Genomic DNA, 23579 nt, shown 5'->3' with positions numbered 1-23579 from the left:
AGCTCTTGCTTGCACTAACATCTACCATCCTAAACACTTATTTTTGCCCCTTTGTTCTAAATGATATGGACTACACTTATCAATCTCCAACCTTTTTCTATCGATAGAATCTAACTTATTTCTGCCTCTCCAAGTCCTATTTTTACACTTACCAATCTCCAAACTTCTTTCCTAGGGATGAGACTACCACTTATTTCTGCCTCTTCGTTACCTTAGAATGGACTACACTTATATCTCCCAACTTCAAACCTAGGGTGGTCTAGCTTATTTCTGCCTCTACAAATGTCCTATGATGAAATCTACACTTATATCTCCCAACTTCAGCCTATCAATGGACTGATGAAGTGGTGAATAAAAAGTGCAAGAAGAAGATAAGGGAAACGGACCAAGCAAGAACAAGGAATAGAATTCGCCTTTAAAACCAATCTTCACCTCTAAAAATGAATAGAATTTTACCTTAAATCCATCTATACCAATAACCGGGTCCTCTTCAAGTTTGGATCAGATCTTAGAAATTTCAATCCTCCTTGCAAATAATGATGCCCTAGAAAAAATCAAAATTTCGACTTCCTTGAAATTGCCCACACTTGCCAAAAATCAGACCTTAAATCACATAGTCCTTTCACCAAATAAAATTGCCCAATTCTGGAAGCAGAAATTGCTGCCAAAGATGGAGAAATCAGACTCAACAAAAATCGCCCAAGCTAGAAAAAAATCACATCTGCTCCAAATTTGCCCTAGGGCAGAAATTCGCCCAAGCAAGAAGGAGGAAAATGCCACCAAGAAATGAAGAAACTCTGTCCCAAAAATCGTCCAAGCTCAAATTCGCTTCCCTTAGAAGGAAAATCGCACAACCAAGGAGGAGGAAAAAGGAATGAGAAAATAAGAGGGGAAGCCCCTCTTATACCACACTTTTTGCCTCTCCAAGTGGGCCGACCTGCCTGAAGGGAGACCAAAATTAAATTAGTCCCTTAATTAATGGTCTAGATTTAAATGCAACATTAAAATTACTTAGCACATCGTGAAATTGGCCCATTTAATTGTCAGTTTTGATCAAAAATTGCAAAATAGAAACAAGGTAAGCCTAGGAGATGTCAAAATTTTCATTTAATAGCGTTTTGGTAATTAAAATATCATTAAAATCGAATTTAGCAAGCTAAAATCAATTTTCAATTCCAATTTACCAATTTCCTTAATCATTTTTAAAATCTTTTAGGTAAAATTTCAACCAAATTAATGAGAATATGCAATTTAATCCAACTTCAATTTTGTAATGCAATTCCAATTTATTTTTTTTAACAAAATAAATCATTTTCCTAGCAGTCAAAATTCAAACTCCAATTTCAATTTCACTATCAAAATTTCTTCTCACCAAAAATTTCAAGATTTTCCAAAATGGCTAAATCTAACAAATTCATTTTGAAAATGCTCAAGCTTATACAATTATTTCAAATTTTCAAAAATCCATCTTAGTCCAAAAATTTGCAATTTTATCCTGCAAGGTATTCATTTTAACCATCGCAAAAATGTTGTCATTGAATTCTATTTGGCCTAAGGATAAAATTACATGTTCTGAAAAATCAAGTTTCGCACCAGGTGAAAAACAAATCAAATCCTTTCCTGGCCTGAAGGCAACCAAGGTGTAAAATTTTCAAATCAAACCTTTGGACAACTCCGAAAATTTGCTAAGGCAACCAAAAAAAGTGGGGTCCCCAAAAGTTTTGGGGCGATGGTGTGAAAACCTCATAACAATATCTTGTTCACCAATGGGTTGAACAGTAGGAAGCCAGTCACCTAGCTTGAGGTTTATGTTTTTATCATCTATTTTGATGGTTTGATTGGTGAATTCCAGTGTTCATGATTTGGATATTTGTATGTTCATGTAAATTTCTATGATTTTTTTGGTATATTTATATAAACATATACAGGTGTAGACATATATAACTATATAAATATACATGGCTACATAATTAATATATTTAATTGTGTTATAAATTATATGTGAGTAGTTTATTAATTACACTTAGATATAATAACAAATTTAATAGAATATAAAAATAAAGAAATTAAAAGGGGTAAAATAATAAAGCATAAGTATTTAAAAGAATTAAACTCCCTAAAATACAAATGATGGTTATAACATGCATTCAAGAGAAAAAGGTAATGTGTTACCCATGTGGAAGAATATGAGACCATTTCAATGATGGACATAAAAAATGGGTTATAAAGCACCAAAGAGTATTTACGTCGTTTTTGAACCATTTATTCATTATATACCCCTAAAATAGCCTTAATTTACCCCTAATATGCCTAAACAACTTGTAAAATGGTAGTTAATTACATAAACAAAGGCAATTTCGGATTTTGGAATTACTTTTATTTAAAAGGGTGGTGTCTTTTCTCATAAAGGGGTATGAAATCTATTCAAGAACATATATATGTAGTGTGAAATGCAAATATAAAAGGAGACGATGGCCGAAAGATAGAAGAGAGATAAGCTGTACTTTTTATGAATATTTTTATCAAGAAAAATTAATGATATGTAAGGGAGAGTTTGAGTATAATTCTTTAGGGATTTGTAATTTTATTTACTTTTGAAGAAAGAGTTATATGCGAGAGTTTAAGGGGCTGAGAGAGGAACTTATTTTTGTGGAATTGATTCTTCTTCAACCATAGAGATTTGTGAAATTGGAGTGAGTTGAATGATGTATCTCAAGTTGGATTTATTTCCATTATTTATCTAATTAAATATAGATCTATTTATATGTTCTCATGACGTTCTATAATTTTATATTTAATTCCAAGAGTTATTTAGATGTTTTGAGTTTCTATTTGTGAAAATTGCTAAGTATTTTCCTATGGTAGTTGGCCACTAGTTTTGGAGATATATTATTTATGTTAGAGGGTTGTTGGCAACTCGAGTGATGGAATATTGTATTGTGATATCTTTCATGTGTTCTTATACATGGTTCTTGAGCATGCTACATGTTTCTATTATATGCTTTGGAAATCTATATACTTGATTTGGGGGTTTTTAACCTATTTGACATCCTACTTGAGTTTCCATGCTCCCAATTGTTGTTTAAGACACTAGAGGCTTTTGGATTTTGTGGTTCCTTATAAAAAGGAAGTTGTTTATATCTTTGTGATCCTATGATACTTTTCATGTGATTATGCTTGATGTATGAGTTAAGGTTTGGGACTAGGGGTACAGACCCTAGGTATGTTTTTCCCTAAACTCTTCTATGATCTTGGCTTTGGATCTGTGACTAGGGTAGATGCCCTAGGTGTGTGGCTCACCATAGGTGTTGGGCCCCACAAGTGACTGCCAGAGGATTCTATGTGTTAGAGACCAAGGCCTTGTGTAGACTAGCTATACATGTGAGTTTTTGTAATCAAGTGGAAACATTAAGAAAATTAATGGGTTATGGGAGTTTGAGAATTTACATTAATTAAGATAATAAGGATGTATTGTTGGAGTACTCAAGGAGGGGACATCCTATGTATCTTATAGGTCCGTAGCCCAGGAAGTTGATCCCAACATTATTGGGTCGTGCCTATCTTTATTGGAGTACTCAAGGAAAAAATGTGTTGTGCAGCAGGATGGTCTTAAACCTAGAAGGTTGATCCCAACACCTTAGGAAGGTACGATGACACTCACCTAGATGTGGATGAACCCCTCACTCTACTTTTGCCTATGTTTGTCCATTTGCATTGCGATGTCATTTTGGGAATTATGCTTTGTGTGGCTTTGTATTACCTTGTACTTGATTTTGGGGTATAAGCCTTAGATTACCTTAGAACCTATGTGGATCATGGTCTTAACTCCTAGCTTGAGGGAGTGGACCATTTATGGCTCCATGTGGTTGGGCGGTGAAATATTTTCGAGGTACTGTTTGAGTTTTCATGGATGGCTTTATATGGATCCTTGTTGAACAGCTATTGAAGATTGATTGTTGAAGTCTACTTGTGGTATTTCATTCAAAGAAATCTATGTAAAATTGTGATGTAAAATCTCAAAGAAAGTACAAGTCATTTGAATATGTATCATGAAATGAAAAGCTATGTAAAAGGGTAAAGGGTTCTCTAGGACAAATAAAGGGATATATGAACATATTGTATTAATTCAAAGGATGAATGAAGTTATATAATAACATTGTATATTCCTTGTATTTAGATAAGTGTATGATGCATAAAAGAACCATGTACTCTTTATAAGGTTATGAAATAAACAATCTAAGTAATTAGTGAATAGAAGATAAATTCGTTTAAGTAGATGCATTTGATTATATGGGCTAGGACATTAGTAACTTTGGAAATGATTATTTGGATGGGTAATGTATCCAGTCATAAGTAAATGTAAAAATAATAGACGAATTTACTTTAGCAGTAAGGATGAATGTTAGTAAGGAAATTAAGAAAGCAATGGATAAAGAATATTTGTTGACTTATTTAGATGTTAAAAGCTAACTCTTGAGCTTGGAAACTAAATAATGTTGTTTAAAGATGACATTAGGGAACCTGTTAGGACCATTAAATATAAGATATAGTAAATGAAAGAAATTCAAAAAAAATTATTCACCAAACTTTGTATTAATTTGTCTTATCCTTTCGGGTTCCCTAGCGGAGCATGACATCATTATACGTGGTGATAACACAAGTACTGCAAGTATGTCAAAGAATCCAATTTTATATTCAAAGACAAAGCATGTATCTATTAAGTATCACTTTTTGAGAGAGAAAGTTGCAGAGAAAGAAATCAGATTGGAAAATGTTAGCACAAAGGAGTACATAGCAAATATATTTACAAAACCTTTGGCTAAGGACACATTTGAGTACTTTAGAGTAGTTGATGTAGAGATTGCATCAGTCCAGTCAGTAGCAGAGCACTATATCTTTTATCTGGACTGGATGCTTGATGCTTCTCCTGTAGAGGAATATTTGTGTTTGAGCCGATTAATTGAGGACTCTTGACTCGTATTTAACAGTGTCTTTGGACACCTAAGCTTGAACAAATTCTTTTAGAAATGATTGAACTCAGAGTATTGACATAATGATACCTTTACCATTGCGTCAATGGGTGTAATAACCCCTGCTCGTTATGACCACAATAATTCTAATTTTCTTCACTATTCAATCATTTGACATTATGTCAAACACTTGGCAAGCAGACTTATTACCACTGGATATGCTGATAGATTTCAAATTTCATACATCTTTTTTGCTTGTGTAAATACTTTGGATTTTTCCATACATAAATATAAGAAAGAAATGACAGTGCTGAAAATATGTTGAACAATCAAATCCAATGTGCTCAATTCATAAATGATCATCAATTTTTGCCAACTACATTATGACAGTTCTGCACATTGAGTAAATAGCAGCCAGTTCTGAAATGAAATTCAAGTGCAATCTTATTCATATGATTTTAATAACCTTACACAAGAGTCTTAACAAGTAATATGAAACCTGAAATTCCCAGCTATAGTCAACTTGAGGCAATAATTCCAATGCGAGTCTCACAGATCCAATTTCGAACTCTATCAATTTATACATCAATTCACAAAAATCCCTCTTCCATAGATCCACAGGATACCTCCAGCAAACAATCTCCTTAAACATAAGTTAAAGAATAGGAGAATTAGCAAATAGTTTTACCACAGCAACTATTTGCAAAGCAAACCTTAACTAAAATCTCAGATCCGAATCTACAATACTTCAACTGTAGATCCAATGGGACAACTCAAAATTCAGACCCTTATACTTCAGCAAGGGCACAAAAATCAAAACTCTTAAAAGGCCACAAAAGCATCAAAAGCAAATAAAATATCCAAGCATACTTTTCTCAACAAATGGGCTTGTATTTATAACCTCCAAATGTCTTTTTTGTTGCCAAAGTGTAACTTCACTCAAGAAGCTTCACCACACAACATTAATTAGAAGCTTACATTAGGTTCTTTCACTTGACTTGGCTTAACTAATTAATAAATGGCTCTTTCCAATGATAACTCAACCCTCAACTTAAGTGAAATTATAAAGTTAAATTATAACTTTATAATAAGCCATTTGATAAATTAATAATAATTTGGTCACTAAAAATATAATAACTCTCAAAATACTCATCATTTAAATATGTCGTTTGAGATAAGAGTCATACCTATTATTTCTCCATGTGACCAAATGCACTTTCCAAAAATGAAAAGGGTCTATCTCTATCAACACCCAACTTACCACAAATAGTAAGTACACAAAACTAAGCCAAAATAAAGTCCAATTTGAGCCAAATGAAGGTTAACCTGTAGCTTACTGAATTGTGGAGAAGATAAGGCCCTCCCAGGCCAAGCCACTACCTCAAAAGACCCTCTATCCACAATAATTAGCCTACAAGGATCACAATAATAGGCTAATCCCTGAAACTCTAATACTGACAAAAATGGGGACATTACAATGGGGAGAGATTAGTATATGAAAAACATTATATCCCGTGGCGGAGAGATTAATACATGAAGACATTATTGAGAGAAGTATGCATTGATTGATGGGGAAGAAAATATTGATGTACTCTATGGTCGTGACTCTAACATTAAAAACTCTTTACAAACTGTCTGAGACTAAGATGTATGTATACATTCATGGGCAACATGAATGGAGGAGTAAAGGCAAATGAGAAAGAAACATATTTAGTAATCATCGTACTTAGATATTTTTCATCTATGTTGCCATCAATGCCAAAGGAGGGGATTGCTAGCATGAATGCTGATGGCATTTCTGTGGGGGAGTATCATAGCATTGTTGAAGACATGATTCAAAGCTTATGTGTTGCATTCATGACTAAGTTTGTCATTGATATTGACATATACCTTATTTTGTGAATATAACCAGAGTTACAGAGAAAGAATTGTTTGGTGCGGTCAACGGTCAACGAGTAGGGATGTGCGCTCGTAGACATATGTTCAAAGATGCTTATAGATACTACAATTATGTGTGCAGAAAGAGATATGAAGATATGACAGAGTTATGTGATGTTTTCTGAAGGTAACTTTGACAGAGAGGTTTTGGAAAGCGATTACTGGTAAATTAATTATAACTTTTAATAGTAATGTAATCTGGTTAAGCAAGCTTAGAGGAAGATCAAAGACATGTTGAACATACTATGTTCCAAATGGCAAAAATAGATGTTCATTTTGTGACGTTTAGTGAAGACTATTTGGAAGTTGTTTCTTGTGAGCCGACTATTGAAAAAGTATCATTGTAATGTAAAGTGTATTGTAATATCTTAAAGATGTCCTATATTATCAGTGTAAATTGAGAAAGCCTCAAGGTCGACTTAATATTTGTTTTAGGACTTGGTATAAAGGAAAGATCTTTTCCTTGGTTGTAATCATTAGTGAGATCATATGCGGTCATATACATTGTGACATTTGGTTATACGAACTTGGATGCGAATTAGGCTAAGGTCAGAGCAAAGATTGATGTTGTGGACATATTGTAAGCTTCAAAGGAACTGTATTGGCAAAGGAATTGTTGTTTATTCTGGTTTTATCTCTCTCTTTAGTGGGTAGTTTTTCTTGATTTGCGTCACTCCCCCCTACCTCTCCCTCTCGTCTTATTGCTTTGCTTGGTCTGCAACATATCATTCTGTTTCTTAGCTCTCTTTATCATCCTAATGATGGATCATAGAGTATGATCCGAAATGTTGATGTTAAAAAAACATACACAATCACACCCAGAAGCGAATACAGAATTTTATGGATTGTGGAAATCTGTTACAATTAATTGTTGTTTAGTCAGTTCAAAGATCTTGGATACGTTTATCTAAAAGATTGTCTAGTGAAGACTGTTTTTGACGCTATTTGGACAATAAGTTCAGTTATCCTCCTTTCAACTCCTAACAGGGATTCAAAGTCTCCTAACAAGGACTCATAGTCCATCCTTTCACAAGGAACTTTTATATTAGTACATCATCTTGTGGGCATCATTCACATTAGGGATTTCTCTCTGATCAAGGGTTTCCCTAGTTAACATATCTGGTGTTATCGTGCATTGTTATCTTTCTATGCTTGTTACATCTATTATTAAGATGTTTCAAGATTAATAAAAATATTGAGAGTTGTTTTATTAAAATATCTTATCCAACCCCCCCCCCCCCCCCCCCCTCCCACTCTTAGTTATCCTAGTGGACTTTAGTTTCTAACAGGAGTGTACTTCAATTATCAAATGGGGATCAAGAGGCAATGCCTCGAGTGGGGTCACTATGCAACACTCCTTGTGCAAGTCTAGGAGTGGCACCCCCAACGAGGTTGAGGGGCAATGTCCTTGCAAGACCTCAAGATGACACCTAAGACATACTCCCTGTTGCAAACTAGGGTGGGGTTGAGGGGCAATGCCCCCGCCACCAAGAGCAATTTAACACCATTAGAAGCTTGGGAAATTACAATTATATAGCAATTTTCTCCCTACAAAGAATATATAAATAATGCACCTTAGTACATGTACTTAACTCTTATTTCTAACTACAAAGGCTCTAAAGATTGATATCTTCCTTAGTTCCTCATGCAAAACTTAACCTTGAGGCAAGATATCCTTACACCTAAGGTCAATGGACTTACACTAAAACTAGGGGATCTATGCCATGAAATTGGCATTTGCATCCAAGCAAGTGAGCCACCACCAATATAATATGGCTCATGTCATGATGGAGAAAACCCACACCAAGGTAAAGTCACATATCCAAAAGGAACCCCACACTTTTAAGGTTGCGTATTAAAGTAAAATCATAATATTGGTGTGTAGTGCTCAATTAAGTAGTTTGGTTAGACTTCAGGAATACTCTTTATTCTTTGAGTTATCGCCTACTTTCTCTTTTTTCAATCTTTTCCTTATGGGATAAATCATTTGTAACTTGTATTTAAGAGACTCTCTCACCTTTACTAATATCAAATATGTTGGTGATCATTCTCTGTCTCATTACTTATGGAAATATAAAGGAGGCAGTACTTATATTCAACCAACAATTCAAGAAATAACTACAAAATTTGCAGCATCTTTCTGTTAAAACATCTTTGTAGACACCAAGAAAAAAGAAGTTAAATTGTTTATCAAAAGCTAAAATGTAGTCAACTCAAAAACTAGACAAGCCAAAACCAAAGAAAGCATATAGTGTATCATCCCAAAAAAAATTGATAATGTGACAGCGATAGCTTCATCCACAGTCTTAATAAAACATGGGGGCATACATTTCATAGAAGATATTTCTGGAACACTAGAATCTCCACAACCAATAACAATCTAAACCTCTTCATTTTCCAAAATTGTCTGGCAAATACTAATATTATGCTCCAAGTGCTGCACATATGTATTAGAAATAAATATCTATGAGAAGGGAATGCAGTTCTTCTATGTTTATGTACCTTTCCAAATCAAACTTTGCAAAAGGTTTTTATTTAAATAAGCCTTAAATGTAATTTTTTCATGTAATTCAATTCCATTCCCCAAAGAAAAGTCTCGAAATCAATCACGATGTCATATTATAATGTCTTTAGTCACACATGCATACATGAAAGAGAGAAATATGAGCAGTAAAATGGTTATCCCAAAAACTATAAACAAAGCATTTGAAGTCAAAGATCTTCAGTTCCTATACAAATAGGAGCAATAGATGTAACCTTTACACAAGGAAAATATATCACTGCTTAGTCAAAGAATCCATACTTTACACATTTTCCTATGCATTTAACACCCATTTTAGTGTTCATGTCCCATAGAGATAATTAGGCCATTTTTTATCCTAAAACTCTTTAAAGATGTGCCAGACCACCCAAACAAAACCTCTTCTGCCTCCCTTATCTGCATTATTATGTCATGGATATCAGCATGCACCCCTAGTGTCCATAAGCAATGGTGAGCACAGTAGTGCCTTGGAAATATGAAATTATTGATCATACAAGTAAAAATCTAAACCCTAACCCTTGTTTTATTAAGTTTATCAACAATTCATTGACCCAGACTTGCCGATAGATGGAACCCTTCCTCGTTTGGAAAGCTCTTTCTTACTCACTTATGCTCTTGTTTGCTCTCTCACCCTCTTGGGATCCCTCTTGCTCTCTCACACTAAGTTTTCACTCTACTCAAACTTAGCAGAATTCAATTTGCAGACCAAACTCAAGATCCATCGCTACACCCTTCGGCACATACTTGAGCACCTCTCTGCCTCCCTTGCTCCATACAAATATACAAATGCATTATACACACTATCATGCTTCTATGGCCTATTACTCACCATTGTTCACTTGCATTCTAGAAATCACAAACTTAAAAAATATCCAAATTACTTAAGCTGGAACACAAAAAAACAGAGGTTGTATGTCGTAATAAAACAATCATGTAATTAAAGTTAGTTTTTATTGGGTTTGGGTGTTAGGTAGTGATGGAATGTGTCGGTTGGTCTTCCTAACCAACCAACCATTATTTAAGAACATTCGGAACATGAACGATGTACTTGTTGTTTTGCTAATCAATAAAGAATACTGGTTTCCTTCACCAATATTCGTATACTTATCATTGGTAGTAAATTTTTATGTTGATTCTGGTAAAGTTGAATCCATGCTTTAATACTCTGTCTAGTAAACATTCTACAGAGGCATCACCAAGCAATGCTCATTAACTTTTACACCCCAGTTCCCATCTCCTCCATATTTTTGCAGGTTTGTACTTGCTTATGTTAGCCGACTGGATGGTTTCGGCGGTATTTTGTATTCTGTAGCCGACGGTCCGGCGATGTTTCTGTAGCCGACGGTCCGGCGGTGTTCCTGTAGCCGACGGTCCGGCGATGTTTCTGTAGCCGACGGTCCGGCGGTGTTTCTGTAGCCGATGGTCCGGCGGTAAATAGTTTGTAACGGATAGAATAATTGTGGCCGACGGACTCCTTCGGGAAGGTTCGGCAGTAATATTTATATCCTGTCTGGGATCATTGTAAAGCATCATTCACTTACTATTGCGAATATAATTCTGTTGTTCGTGTTCATTTTCTGTATGCGTTCATTTCCTTTACCTGTACGGTAAACATTTGGCGCCGTTGCAAATTTACATTCACCACATAGGAGCATTAATCTTTGCTAGAACCTTTTGGAGAGTTTCAGAGCATCAAATTCATAGGGCACTACTGTCTCAAGGTGGTTACCACTGAGATATAAGGAACTAGCACTCTATTTAGCTCATAAGTGTGTGTGTCAGACCCCACCACTTCGAGGGAGTCGCTGTCATGGCCTCTGTTCAGTATTCCTTACGTACTTTTATGAGAATCCTGTATACATCCAGAAGCTTCTACAGACAGTTTTCCAATCTTCTCCAGCTAATTTGAAACTTCTAAAACCATTCCAAACATGTTTTTATTTAACCTCTACCCTATCTACATACTAGTTTCTACGTCAATCTCAATTCTAGAGTTTATTTTACTTTGCTTGGATCTAAAATTGTGTATTTTACTGTTATTGTAACGAAAATCAGATTTCATAAGTAAAATAAAACATAGGAGTCAATGTAGCACACTTAAACATCCAGCTGTCACTTATTTTTATTAGTGACAAGTGTGCGATCAAGAATAGAATAAATTCAAATATATATAGAGGTGTCCTATTTTTTTAGTTTTCCCATTGTTCATCATGTGATATGGATGCAAAAAAAACACATAGAGCTAAACATTTCTCTTTCCTTAGAAAAAACCTTATGCTCTTGTTCTCTCTCACTCACCCTCTTGGGATCTCTCATACTAAATTTTCACTGTACTCAAACATCGCATAATTCAATTTGCAAACCAAAACTCAAGCTCCATCGCTCCACCCATTGACACATACTTGAGCACCTCTCCATCTCCCTTGCTCCTCCATCCACATTCACTATACACAATAACAAGCTTCTATGGCCTATCACTCACCATTGGTCACTGGCATTCTAGAAATCACAAACTAAAAAAATATCCAAATTACTTAATCTGGAATGCAAAAAACAGAGGCATCACCAAGCAATGCTCATTCACTTTAACACCCCATTTCCCACCTCCTCCAGAATTTCGCAGGTTTGCACTTGCTTATGCGACTTCATTCAACAAATTTACAACCATCACAAAGGAACATTAATCTTCACTAGCAACATTCAGAAAGTTTTGGAGCATCTTATTCATAAAGCACTACTGTTTGAAGGAGGTTACCACTCTGATATCAGGAATCAGCACCTCATTTAGCTCATAAGTGTGCCTGTTAGACCCCACCACTTCGAGAGGGGCGCTGCTATGTCCTCTGTTGAGTTTTCCCTAAATGCTTTTATGAAAGTCCTATATACATCCAGAAGCTTCTCCAGCCAGCTTTCCAATCTTCTACAGCTAATTTGAAACTTATAAAACCATTCCAAACATACTTTCTTGAACCTCTACCTTATCTACACACTAGTTTCTACTTTAATCTCAATTCTAGTACTGATTTTACTTTGGTTAGATCTGAAATTGTCTATTTTACTGTTATTGTAATGAAAATCAGATTTCATAAGTAAAATAACACGTAGGAATTAATGTAGCACACTTAAACATCCAGATGTCACTTATTTTTATTAGTCACAAGTGTGTGATTAAGAATAGAATAACTTTAAATATCAATATATAGGTCTCCTATTTCTGTAGTTTTTCCGTTGTTCATCATGTGGAATGGATGCAAAGAGAAACACCTGTAGCTAAACATCTCTTTCCTCAGAAAAAAAGCAAATTTACTTCCATGATTCGACGTGCATTACTGAAACAAAAAATTGGGAGATAATCTTGATACCACCTATCTTATTAATTCTAAAATCTAATGATACATAAAAAATGACCAGAAATGATGTGATAAATCTGTCTGTATGGGTTTCTTGTTTTGCAATAAATAGTTTCAATATTAAGAGCAGAATTTAAACACACAACCATCTTACCTTTGCTACACTGACACTTTCTTGAGATAAATCACTCTCAGTAGTCTCATTAATAACATCAAAGTCATATCCAACATCATCATCAACAGCTTCCTTTTCATCCGTTCTATTTGGATTCTGTTTATGTACGTCAGTTTCCTTACAATACACAAGATCTCCTTCAATAACTTTTTCAACTCCTGCAAGTTAGGCAAGTGGTAACATCAAAACATTGGTATTATTATATTATATGATAACTCTAGTCAACATACAATACGTATTGTTATGTTTGATAATATTGGTTATCTGACAATGTATTAATAGTCTGTATTAAGCTGTTTGTCACTCGGGTAGTTATAAGCATCAGTGGGTTGACGGTTGATAAGCATCCTTACCCATATTTGATCTTCCTCTCTGTAATAATTTCATGAGTTACAAGCAACATAGTTTACTCCTGTATCAGGTATACGCTCTCATCTGTCTTATTACTTCATGTATTTAATTTATCAGATAATGCAGTAAACTGTCACAAAATGGTAATTGTTTGTATTTGCTGCACGTTAGGCACACTAAAAGATATTTTATTATTACATACACTTATAGATATACACATGCCAAGTACATTTGTAAATTATAGTGTATATTACCAAAAGTATGCTAGAAAGACCGCATTAAAACAATTATAAACATGTATTCTAGATTAGCTTAGCTATGTTAGAGAGACCGCGAGAATTAATATTAAATCAAGAAATTAAAACAATTATAAACACACATTCTAGATTTGCTTAGCATGCAAGAGAAACCAGATTGACCTATAGATTATTTGAAGTGTGAACCATTAACCATGCACTGTGAATCCTCCAGAGCATGCAGAAAAAAGGGCGAATGTAAAGGCATTATGTAATTTACCTTTCACGGAATCCCTTGTACTTTTCACTAAATTAACAGATCCAAATGGGATAGAGCATAATATAGCTAGAGATGTAATCCTTACTTAAGAACAAGATGAGTTGAGTCTATTTACAAACCCTGCAAACCAAGTTAGATAATAATGTCGATATAGCTCATGAAATAGATCTAATTCCAGGATTAAGGTTTATATCAATTTACATAACAAAACTAGATGATTATGTGAGAGTTCAACCATAACAAGAGTTGTGATGAAAGACGTGATGAGGCGCCCCAAATATACTCTACCCTAGGCCCAACAAGAAGATCTTGTCCTCTTTGGTCTCATGGTCCTTCGCCATCTTTATGAGACAAATACCTAGTGAAGTTTGTACACAGTTCTTCTCCATCACGTCAACTAGTGGGGTTTTGTCACAACAGTGACTCTAAATGGGTGAAAAAATGTGAATTCTTTTGCCTTTGTATTAAGAAAAGAACCACATCAGTTTGAATTAGCCACATCAGCATATCCATGATATGTAAACACAAGGGAAGAATATCAATGAGTTACTATGCAGTTGATATCCACGGCAACATGGATAGAAAGGCTTGTATCGAAAAAAACGTAGCTTAAGCACCAATAATAAAACACTAATATAGAATTGATTAACATAAACACTAATCAATCGATATCCTAATATGTGTTAATTAATATAATTTATAAAACTCCAAAAGAAATCCGGACTAAAAGTTATAAACAATCTCTTTAAAAAGTCATGCCCCTATTTTTTATTAGAAGAACAGGTTTTGATGGGACCATGAAACCTGTTAAAACCAGATTTTGACTGGGATCTGAAACCCAAAGTAGATGGGATGCTGCAGAAAGATATTCAACAACATATTAGCAGACAAAGGCCAGCCCGAGGCTAACATAAAGACAGCATCAGCAAGATAGGAAAAACTAACACATAGGCTGCACTCAGGAGCCCAAAAGGGTTGAAACAAGGCCCTATATGGTCAATCAGATCGTGAGGTAAAAGAGAGGGATAGCCCCCATCACCAAAACATAGCAATATTCTTTGAGAACATCTTGGTCAGCCATCTGAAAATATACATCCTTGATCCAGCTGACCACATAAGAAAGAAAAGTTTGTAATCCTAATCCTCCCAGCCAAGCATCCTTCCACCTCAAAAGAAAGGGTATCCACCTCAATAGGAAAATGAGAGGGAGGAGGAGCCCCAAAGGAACCAATTTTGAGGCCAGCCCATCAAGCCAGCAAGGCATATGAACCTTCATCTCTATAGAAGACCCAGGGGGAGCAGACAGAATAGAATACAAAGTCCTCCTAATGATAAATACAGATGAGACCCAAACTCTAGTTGGGAGGAAACTCCCCCTACAATCAAAATTTCTTAACCAAAAAAAGTAGGATCCGACGAGGGCCCTTGAAAATTTGCAGCATCCACCTTGAGAAGAATCAAAAGATGGCCCTTGTGAAGATGAGAGAAACACCTCCTCAGTCTCACAACAGTTAAAAAACCAAAACAGCTGAGGATCATAAGATTCATCATATCATAGTAGCATCAGATCCCCCTTAGAGTGAAAGACCGTCCCACCCAAAACAGGGGGGATTCCAAACAGCTAAATTGAACTTTGATGGACCTAAAAAGGTAAGGAAGATCATACCAAAATAGTCCAACCAAACATCCTCGTACAGCTCCTAGAACCAGCTAATCCTGCAAGGCAACAGCCCCCAGAGTGGAAGGGGACATTCTAAGTCTTCCCCCAATACAACAAAACGGATCACACTAAGCCCAAAACTATAATGGGCCCAAGGAAGAAGCATCTCCTTCCTATTCAAGAAGCCATGATCAATGTCATTGGACAAACCCCAATCAAATGAGAACCCCCACATCCAAGAAGACTAGAGCACCCATTACGGAAGGAAGGAAGGTGCAGTCGGCTCCACAAGGACAGCCCGCAACAAATATCTTGGTCCCGATCATCCTCCCCACCCAAAATAGCCATAATCCGGGGGAAAGCCAACACCAAGGCCCCGATATCCAGACCTCAGCCATCGACCTCCAAACAGGCTCACACCCTACATGCTTGCCATCTACACCTTGGTCGTCCTTCCCACAATCATCAACCTCAACCCTAGCACTACTACCACCACTATAGCCTCCGCTCCCTCCACATAGCCATGCCCAGGTGGAAAAAATCCTTGACCACCAAACTGAAATAGGCCTACCACACTCACCCCAAGCCTCCTCACCATCTATGGCGTTGTCTTCATTAGATTCAGCTTTTCCATACCCTAAAGCGGTTGCAACCCTACCACCAGGATTCAAACTCCTCCCTCCACGTGCCTCTCTTGATCTCCTACCCATCGTGCATTTACTATAAAAGTCATGACCATGTTATGTAAGGGAAGGAAAAATATATAGATTGATGAAAGAAAGTCAGTCTTGAAAGATGTAAGAAGAAGTATGATGTGTAATATATCAAAGTAGTTTGTGAAGAGAGTATATAGTCAGCTAATAGATCTAATGTACATTTATTTCAAATCCTTAAAAATTTGATTTTTCATGTTTAAAATAGCCAAAATCCTTAGGAAAACCAATTTTTCTTAACAAGAACATACAAAATCCGAACTATACATGAATTTAGCTTTATTTTGACCAAAATATGAACTAAACATAAATTTCTCTTCATATTGTGATCAAAATCCGGATTACACATGAATTTCTCTTCATATTTTGATAAATATCCAAACTATACATGAATTTCCCTTCATATTTCTATCAAAATCCAAACTATACATGAATTCTCCTTCATATTTTGATCAAAATTCAGTACATGCATGAATTTCCCTTCATATTTTGATCCAAATCTGAGACAAAATGATGTAACTGCAAGAAAGAACAGGACAATTGTTGAGGCAGCCAAGGCTATGATTCATGCTCAAAGCCTTCAAACTTTTCTATAGGCTGAGGCTTGCAAGACACAAATTCATATTCAGAATCATAGCCCTCATCAAATTGTAGACAATATGACTCCAGAAGAACAAAGTTGGAACCTTCAAGATAAGATAAGATAATGATATTAATGTCCAAAAAAAGACCAAAAAGAGGTCTATGGGACTGAAAGATTACAACAAAGCAGGTCTGAAGCTAGCAAGAGCACACAAATGTGTCTGAAGAAAAGCAACAACAACAAACAAATACAAGCAACAGAAAGCACTAGGAGTCTATCTTCGGTGAGAAGAAATCAGTCACAGAATGATACATGTGTCGATGCGTAGAGGTACTACAATGTCTCCAACCTGCCCCAGAAGAGTGTCGCTGGTGCCTATAAGCAGAACGGGATCTGACACATCTAGAAAGATCACTAGGCCGAATAGAGCTAGAGGGCCTTTTCACACCACGCAAGGGGGAATAAAGGTGTAAAAAAGGCAGTAATGAGCTGAGTAGATGAGTGCCGGTGTGGAAGTAGAGTCTGAATCATGTTATCCCGGAGCATAGTGGCCCCACGCAGATACAGTGCAAGGCATCTCTGATCATAATAGCTGAAGAAATCATAGAGAGAGAAGCACTATCTGAACAAACAAAAGAACCTCCCTCTAATCTCATAATAAATAGGGCATCGAAAAAGAAAGTGAGCCTCATCCTCCACCTCCCCTAAAGAACAGAACAAACAAGTCCGCTCCTCCCTGTCAATATGATGATCCAACTGAGCCCGAAGACGGTGGGAACCAACTCTGAAAGAACCTAAAAAGATCCGCAGGGCATGAGACCAACGTCGTGAAAGATAGCTAGGTCAGGCAATAATCCCATCTGAGATCTCCAAAAAGTGTGTCGCATAAAACGACATCCGTGGGCGTAATCCACCAGGAGGGTTAACCCAAGTAGCAGTAATGTAACATCTATAAATATCAAGACGAACATGCTCATTCAACTCCTGCCGAGAAGGGAGAAGATGAGCAGGGGCATCCAAAGAAAACTGAAAAGGGGGGAGACGATCAATATCAATCCCAATCGAACTCAGCAAAGAAGAGACTTGCACATACCAACACCGCGCACGAGCACCTGACTCAGCAGCCGCCATGGAAACCGAAGAGCAATAAGCTAAATAGGAGTAACGATCACGGTCTCCAACCATATCAGCAAACCCACGAAGGCGATGAAGAAACCAAACTAAGTCAAAAATGGCCGCAAGTCTGAAAGGACGAGCCCCGAACTCAGCAAGAATGATACCATGAGTAGATCTATGACATCTAATAATGCGTCGCAAGAACAAAGTTTGGACCCGCTCAATCGAGGCCCAATCAGAGCTAAAAAGAGAAGGACCCCAAACCACAGAACCATAAAGAACAGTCGGTCGAACAAGAGAATCAAGGAGAGATAGCTTAGACGAGGTATCCTGAAAATGATGTCTGAAGCACTGTTTCTCAAGCAAAGCAAGAGAACCCATGCCCTTATTCACTCTGGGCTGAATAGCAGGTCTCATGCTAAAACGCGGTCCGGAAAACATAACACCTAGATACAAATAGGATGAAGTAATCTCAATCTCCTAGGCCCGAAATGTGAAGTGAAGCTGAGAGGTCTTTAAACAATTAAAGACCATGATCCGATTCTTACCCAAGTTAACCACCAGCTATCTCTGATCACAAAATAAAGTCAATCTATCAAGAAGTTTCTGTAACCTGTCAGGAGAGGAAGCAAGGAGAACAATATCATCCGCAAAGAGAAGGATCGAGATCAAAACCTGATGAAGATAACAACCATCACCCGGGAGCAAAGACTCCAAGAGGAAGTCCTCCAGCTCATCAATATATAACCCAAATAAAGTAGGAGAGAGAGGACAACCCTGCTTAACCCCAATAGTACAATGGATTGGATCTGAGAAGCCAACAGAAGTCCAAAATCTGCCGACCACAGTCTCATATAATCTCATAATAGCAATACGTAGCATCTCGGAAATACCGATCTCCCTAAGTCTCTCAAACAGAGCCACCCTAGGAATAGAATCAAAAGCTTTGCAAAAATCAACAAAGCAATAGTATACCTTTTCCGATCTATGTCTGGCCTCCTCAATAATAGCCCGTAGCGTGAAGGTGTGGTCTATAGTCTGATAATCCATTTGAAAGCCTGCCTGTCCTCGAGCCCTACAACCAATCCTGTCGAGCTCCGCTGATAGCATAGTATTAAGAGCAGTAGCATACAGTTTGGCAAAAGTGTGCCCAATCATGATGGTTTTGTAGTTCCCCGGATCAGAGACAAGCCTAGTCTTGTGAATGGGATGAATCAAGTGCCTAGACCAGGAAGCCGGAAACCTAGTGTGAATCACTCTATTAAAAAGAATAGAGAGATAGGGACCCAGAACTGAGGCACCGAACTTGAAAAGCTCAGCCTGAAAACCTTCCTCATCAGCAGCTCTACTACATTTCATGGATCTAATAGCCTCATAAATGTGGGAAGGGGTGCAAAGGCGAACGAAAGGAGACGATGGGAGGTGAATGGAAAGCTGCCCAGGAATATCATAAAGAGCCATGGTATGCAACGCAAGGGAGTGAAAGTCAAGGGTGGAAGGCGGAGGGGGATGACAGGGGAAAAGAGTATGCCAAAAGAGCTGGGGATTGCTAACCAGTGTGGAACAAAGTGACTTACACTTTGAGGCAGTGAAGTTACGCTTCTTACTCCGAAGCAAGCAGAGATAAGACGAACGAATAATGGCCAAGTCAGTGGAGTGAGCCTCAAAAGCAAAGCGCATAGCACGATGAAAGGATTTGCAGTCTGAATCAAACCACTGGTTCATGGGGCAAGTATTACGATGCTTGCTGCGAAGGAGCAAGGGAGGGCGGTGAGGGATGGAAAGGGTGGCAGACTTAAGAATAGCCGATGCGAGTAAGTAAAACATGGGGGTGGCCTCGAACGAGTCAAAGAACCCCAAACGGCTGAGGAGTTTGGAAAGATGAGCAGAGAAGAGCTCACAGTCACCATCAATGAAATAGAAGCGAATGGGCAAGTGAGCGGTAATAGAAGAATGATGAGGTGACATGAGTGAGGGCGCAGAAAAAGGGGAGAGGCTACAATGAATGCTGAGGAGAGAGTGATCCGCAAGAGGAAGGCGCAAGATGGTGAAACTGCGAAAACATGGGATGAAGGAGGGATAGGCAAGAACATAATCCACGACACTAGCACCACCACCATGAGGCCAACAAATGAAGATCTCAGAACCAGGGAAGCAAGAGAGGCCATTCAAGATCACCAAACCAAAAGACTCACAAAACCGCAACAAATGTCTACCATACACGGATAACGGCCCAAGAGCATCCTCAGAAAGTCTATGAAACCCTAAAGAAGTAGGATCAATCTCGGTGGAGTACACGGGGTCAGAGCAACGATCATAAAGTGGAGTCTGTAGTGCTTTGGTTCTCGCATTGAAATCCCCAAGAATAATAATGTCCCCTAAAGCAGTAAACTGAGAGATAGTCTCGCAAAGATCAATAAAAGGATCACCATCATTGGTACCATGAATAGCATAGTGAGATACAGCCGGTGGAAAGTAGCAAGCAGCCAAGTAGATATGCCTCTGATGATAACACTTACGATCAATACGGACCCACATAAATCTGGCAAACAAATCTGAGTGTACGATAGAGGTGCTACTGAAAATATCATCCTTAATCAAACAGGCCACACCCCCTGAACCCCGCACACCACCCGAAACGCGAACCTCCTCTCTAAAAACGGATAACCACTGGAAACCTGTAACACCTGGCAGAGGACGCACAGGACTCTCGTGAGTCTCTGATATGACAAGAATATCGGCGGAGCCCACAGCATCAAGAAGAAGACTAGGTAAGGACCATAAAGATACATTACCATTCCAATAGGTAAGGATCATAAAGAATGAAAGGCATATTTGTTGGCGATAGTGATTCTTTAAAAGTGTATAGAATCTACATACCAGGTCAAAAGCATATTGAAATCAGCAGGGATGTTTCTTTTGATGAAGATGTAGCTTGTAATAAATCAAAAGAATTTAACATGGAATTTGATAGAGAAGATTTTGAGCTTCCTCAAGATATAGATATCGATGATCTAGATCCACCTTCACAGATTTAGAGGGAGAGTAAAGATTTAGAGAATTCAGATGAACCAATTGATCATGTAGATCCTATTAATACTTCAGCAGGTCTCACTGATTCTTTAGCTAGTAAAAAGACCTTTGTGAGCCAAAATCAATATGGAAGAAGTTGAACAAAATGCAGCCCCTCTTGGCACTTTCAGAGAAAGTAAAAGGCCTCATAAGTATGTTAGTAATGTATCTTTGATGAGTTACATTATACTATCTGAACCTCCATGTGTGGAAAAAGCTTCAAACCAGCAAGTATGGAAAGATATCATGATGGAGGTGCATCAGTTCATCATTAAAAATGATCTATGCGACATTGTTCAAAGACTAAAAGGTAAATCAATTATTTCATGATTTCATCTAAATGGTTATTTAAAAATTAAGCATTCAGCTGATGGAAGTATAGAAAAACATAAAGCTAGAATTCTAGCTAGAGGTTTCTTACAGAAGGAAGGCATAGTTTGTGAACAAACCTTTGCACAAGTAGCTTGTTACACTTCCATTAGAATCATCATAGCTATTGCAGCAGTGAAGGGCTGGAAACTTCATCTAATGGATGTAAAAACAACCTTCTTAAATGGGGTAATTGAATAGGAAGTATATATTGAGCAGCTAGAGGGTTTTGTTATTCATGTTAGGCACCCTCATGTGTGCAGGCTGAAAAAGGTTTTATATGACCTTAAGCAAGCTCAATGCGCTTGATATGAGGGAATTGATCACTATCTTCTAGACTTGGGTTTTCATAAGAATGATAAAGGCACAAGTTTATACTTCAAAGTAAAAGATAACAAAGTGTTGATCCTTGTGCTTTATGTTGATGACTTGTTTCTCACTGATCATCATGATCTCATTGTCAAATGTAAGGAGTTAACTTCAGAATTTGAAATGCAAGATCTTGGTTTGTTGTACAATTTCCCTAGGCTTGAAGTGCGGCAAAGGTCACATGAAATCATATTTAGTAAAGGTAAATATAGAATTGATATTTCAAAAATATTTGGCATGTTACATATAAATTTATGACAACTCCCATATTAGGAAATCTTAAAAAGTTACATGATGATGCAGCCACCTCAGGTTTAGTTGATCCTACTATGTACAAAGAGTTGATTGGCCCTTTGATATATTTTGTGAACACAAAGCTTGACATATGTTGTGCAGTTAATACTTTGAGTCAATTTATGTGTGAACCAAGACATTTCATCTTGTAGCAGCCAAACACATATTGAGATGTGTTTGTGGTACAATGGGATATGACTTGAAATATTCTTCATGTGTAGAGTTGGACTTGCAAGGGTTCTCTAATTCAGATTGGTTAGGGTGTGTTCCTGACAAGAAGAGTACTTCAGGATGTTGTTTCAGCTTAAATTTTAGATTAAAGTTCATGGTTTCCTAGTCTTGCCAAGTAATGATGAATTGTTAGTAATTGTCTACGTACCCTAGGGACGCATCCCCGCCCGAAAACTTGGATTCGAGACGGGGATGTCCCTGGGATAGGGGGACAGGTATGGACACCCTTCCCCCAATTTGCCAAAGTCCACATGAGATGTCCCCAGTAATTGGGAACATCTGGCAAATAAAAACGGGACGGTCGACCCTCCCCGGTACGGAAGGGGACATCACAAACATCCCCTAACCATACAGGGGCAGTCGGTCATCCCCGTTTTTGCAAAGAAAAAACAAAAAAAATAAAGCAAGAAACATAAAAAATAATTAATCCTAACTTGGTCGTTCAGTGGGCCACACCCCTCCAAATACCTTAAAACATCAAAAACAACCACATTATGGTTGTTTTGTCATTTCTTTGATTTTTCCTCTGAAGTTGGAGTGTGTCGCAGCTGATGAGGGTTTTCATTTTGCAAAAAGAGGAGCTAATTTTTTTACTTCCAAGAGCTTGAGCAGGGGTTTGAGCTTCCTCTATTTTGCACCAAGTAAGTACAAATCTCTTTATGCTTCCATTTTCCATTTTTTAAATAGATTTGTAACCTAAAAAGTCTAATTTTTATTTATTTTTTTATTATTTCAGCTCATATTTTCATTGCATATTTAAATCTCAAAACAAAGCACAATGAGCAATGGTGGAAGTACTAGTAGTAATGGTGATGAGGAGGAAAATGTGGTTTGGGGTGATATTGCTTGTAGTGGGACTAGGAAAGGAGCTGATCCTAAAACTGATTTGTTTAAATGCTCTTCCACAATCATGAAGGACTTTGCAAAGGGTCCTTTCAATAGGAAAAAGCCTCTTCTCCAATTTGTCACACCTAAGCCAATAACCCCTTTAATATTAAACTTTATATCAAAATATAATAATTGGTATCCCTATTCAAAATAATGATGTAATTGGTTAAAGAATAGAATAACTAATTGATAATAATTTATGTCTCAAGAAAATATCAATTTAAATAGTCAAATATTAATAACTATTAAATAAATACATCTAACTTAATTAATTTCAATATACAAGTATCAAATCGTATCTAATTACTAAACTTATAACTAATAAAACATATTCATAAAAGAAGAGCCACTTTATGATAGGTCATGACCCTTGTATCGCGGTGTGTATAACCCCATGTCACAAGGTAGTAAAGGGCATAGTCTAATATGTGGAAGTAAACAT

General features: G+C 37.1%; 1 protein-coding gene across 1 annotated transcript in view; it reads right to left on the bottom strand.

The window, feature by feature from the left end:
- The window catches only part of LOC149546141 (Pseudouridine synthase family protein), a 229558-nt gene that overhangs the window by 24681 nt on the left and 181298 nt on the right, over positions 1 to 23579 (bottom strand). The window contains exon 14 of the mRNA XM_089791026.1: positions 12955 to 13133. Within this exon, the coding sequence (XP_089647152.1) occupies positions 12955 to 13133 (179 nt within the window). The remainder of the gene's footprint in view (positions 1 to 12954; positions 13134 to 23579) is intronic.

Source organism: Cupressus sempervirens, chromosome 7 (assembly GCF_028749045.1).
Source record: "Cupressus sempervirens isolate cs-2001-9-10 chromosome 7, ASM2874904v1, whole genome shotgun sequence".
NCBI classification, from domain to species: Eukaryota; Viridiplantae; Streptophyta; class Pinopsida; order Cupressales; family Cupressaceae; genus Cupressus; species Cupressus sempervirens.
This window is presented reverse-complemented; position numbering and strand designations above follow the sequence as displayed.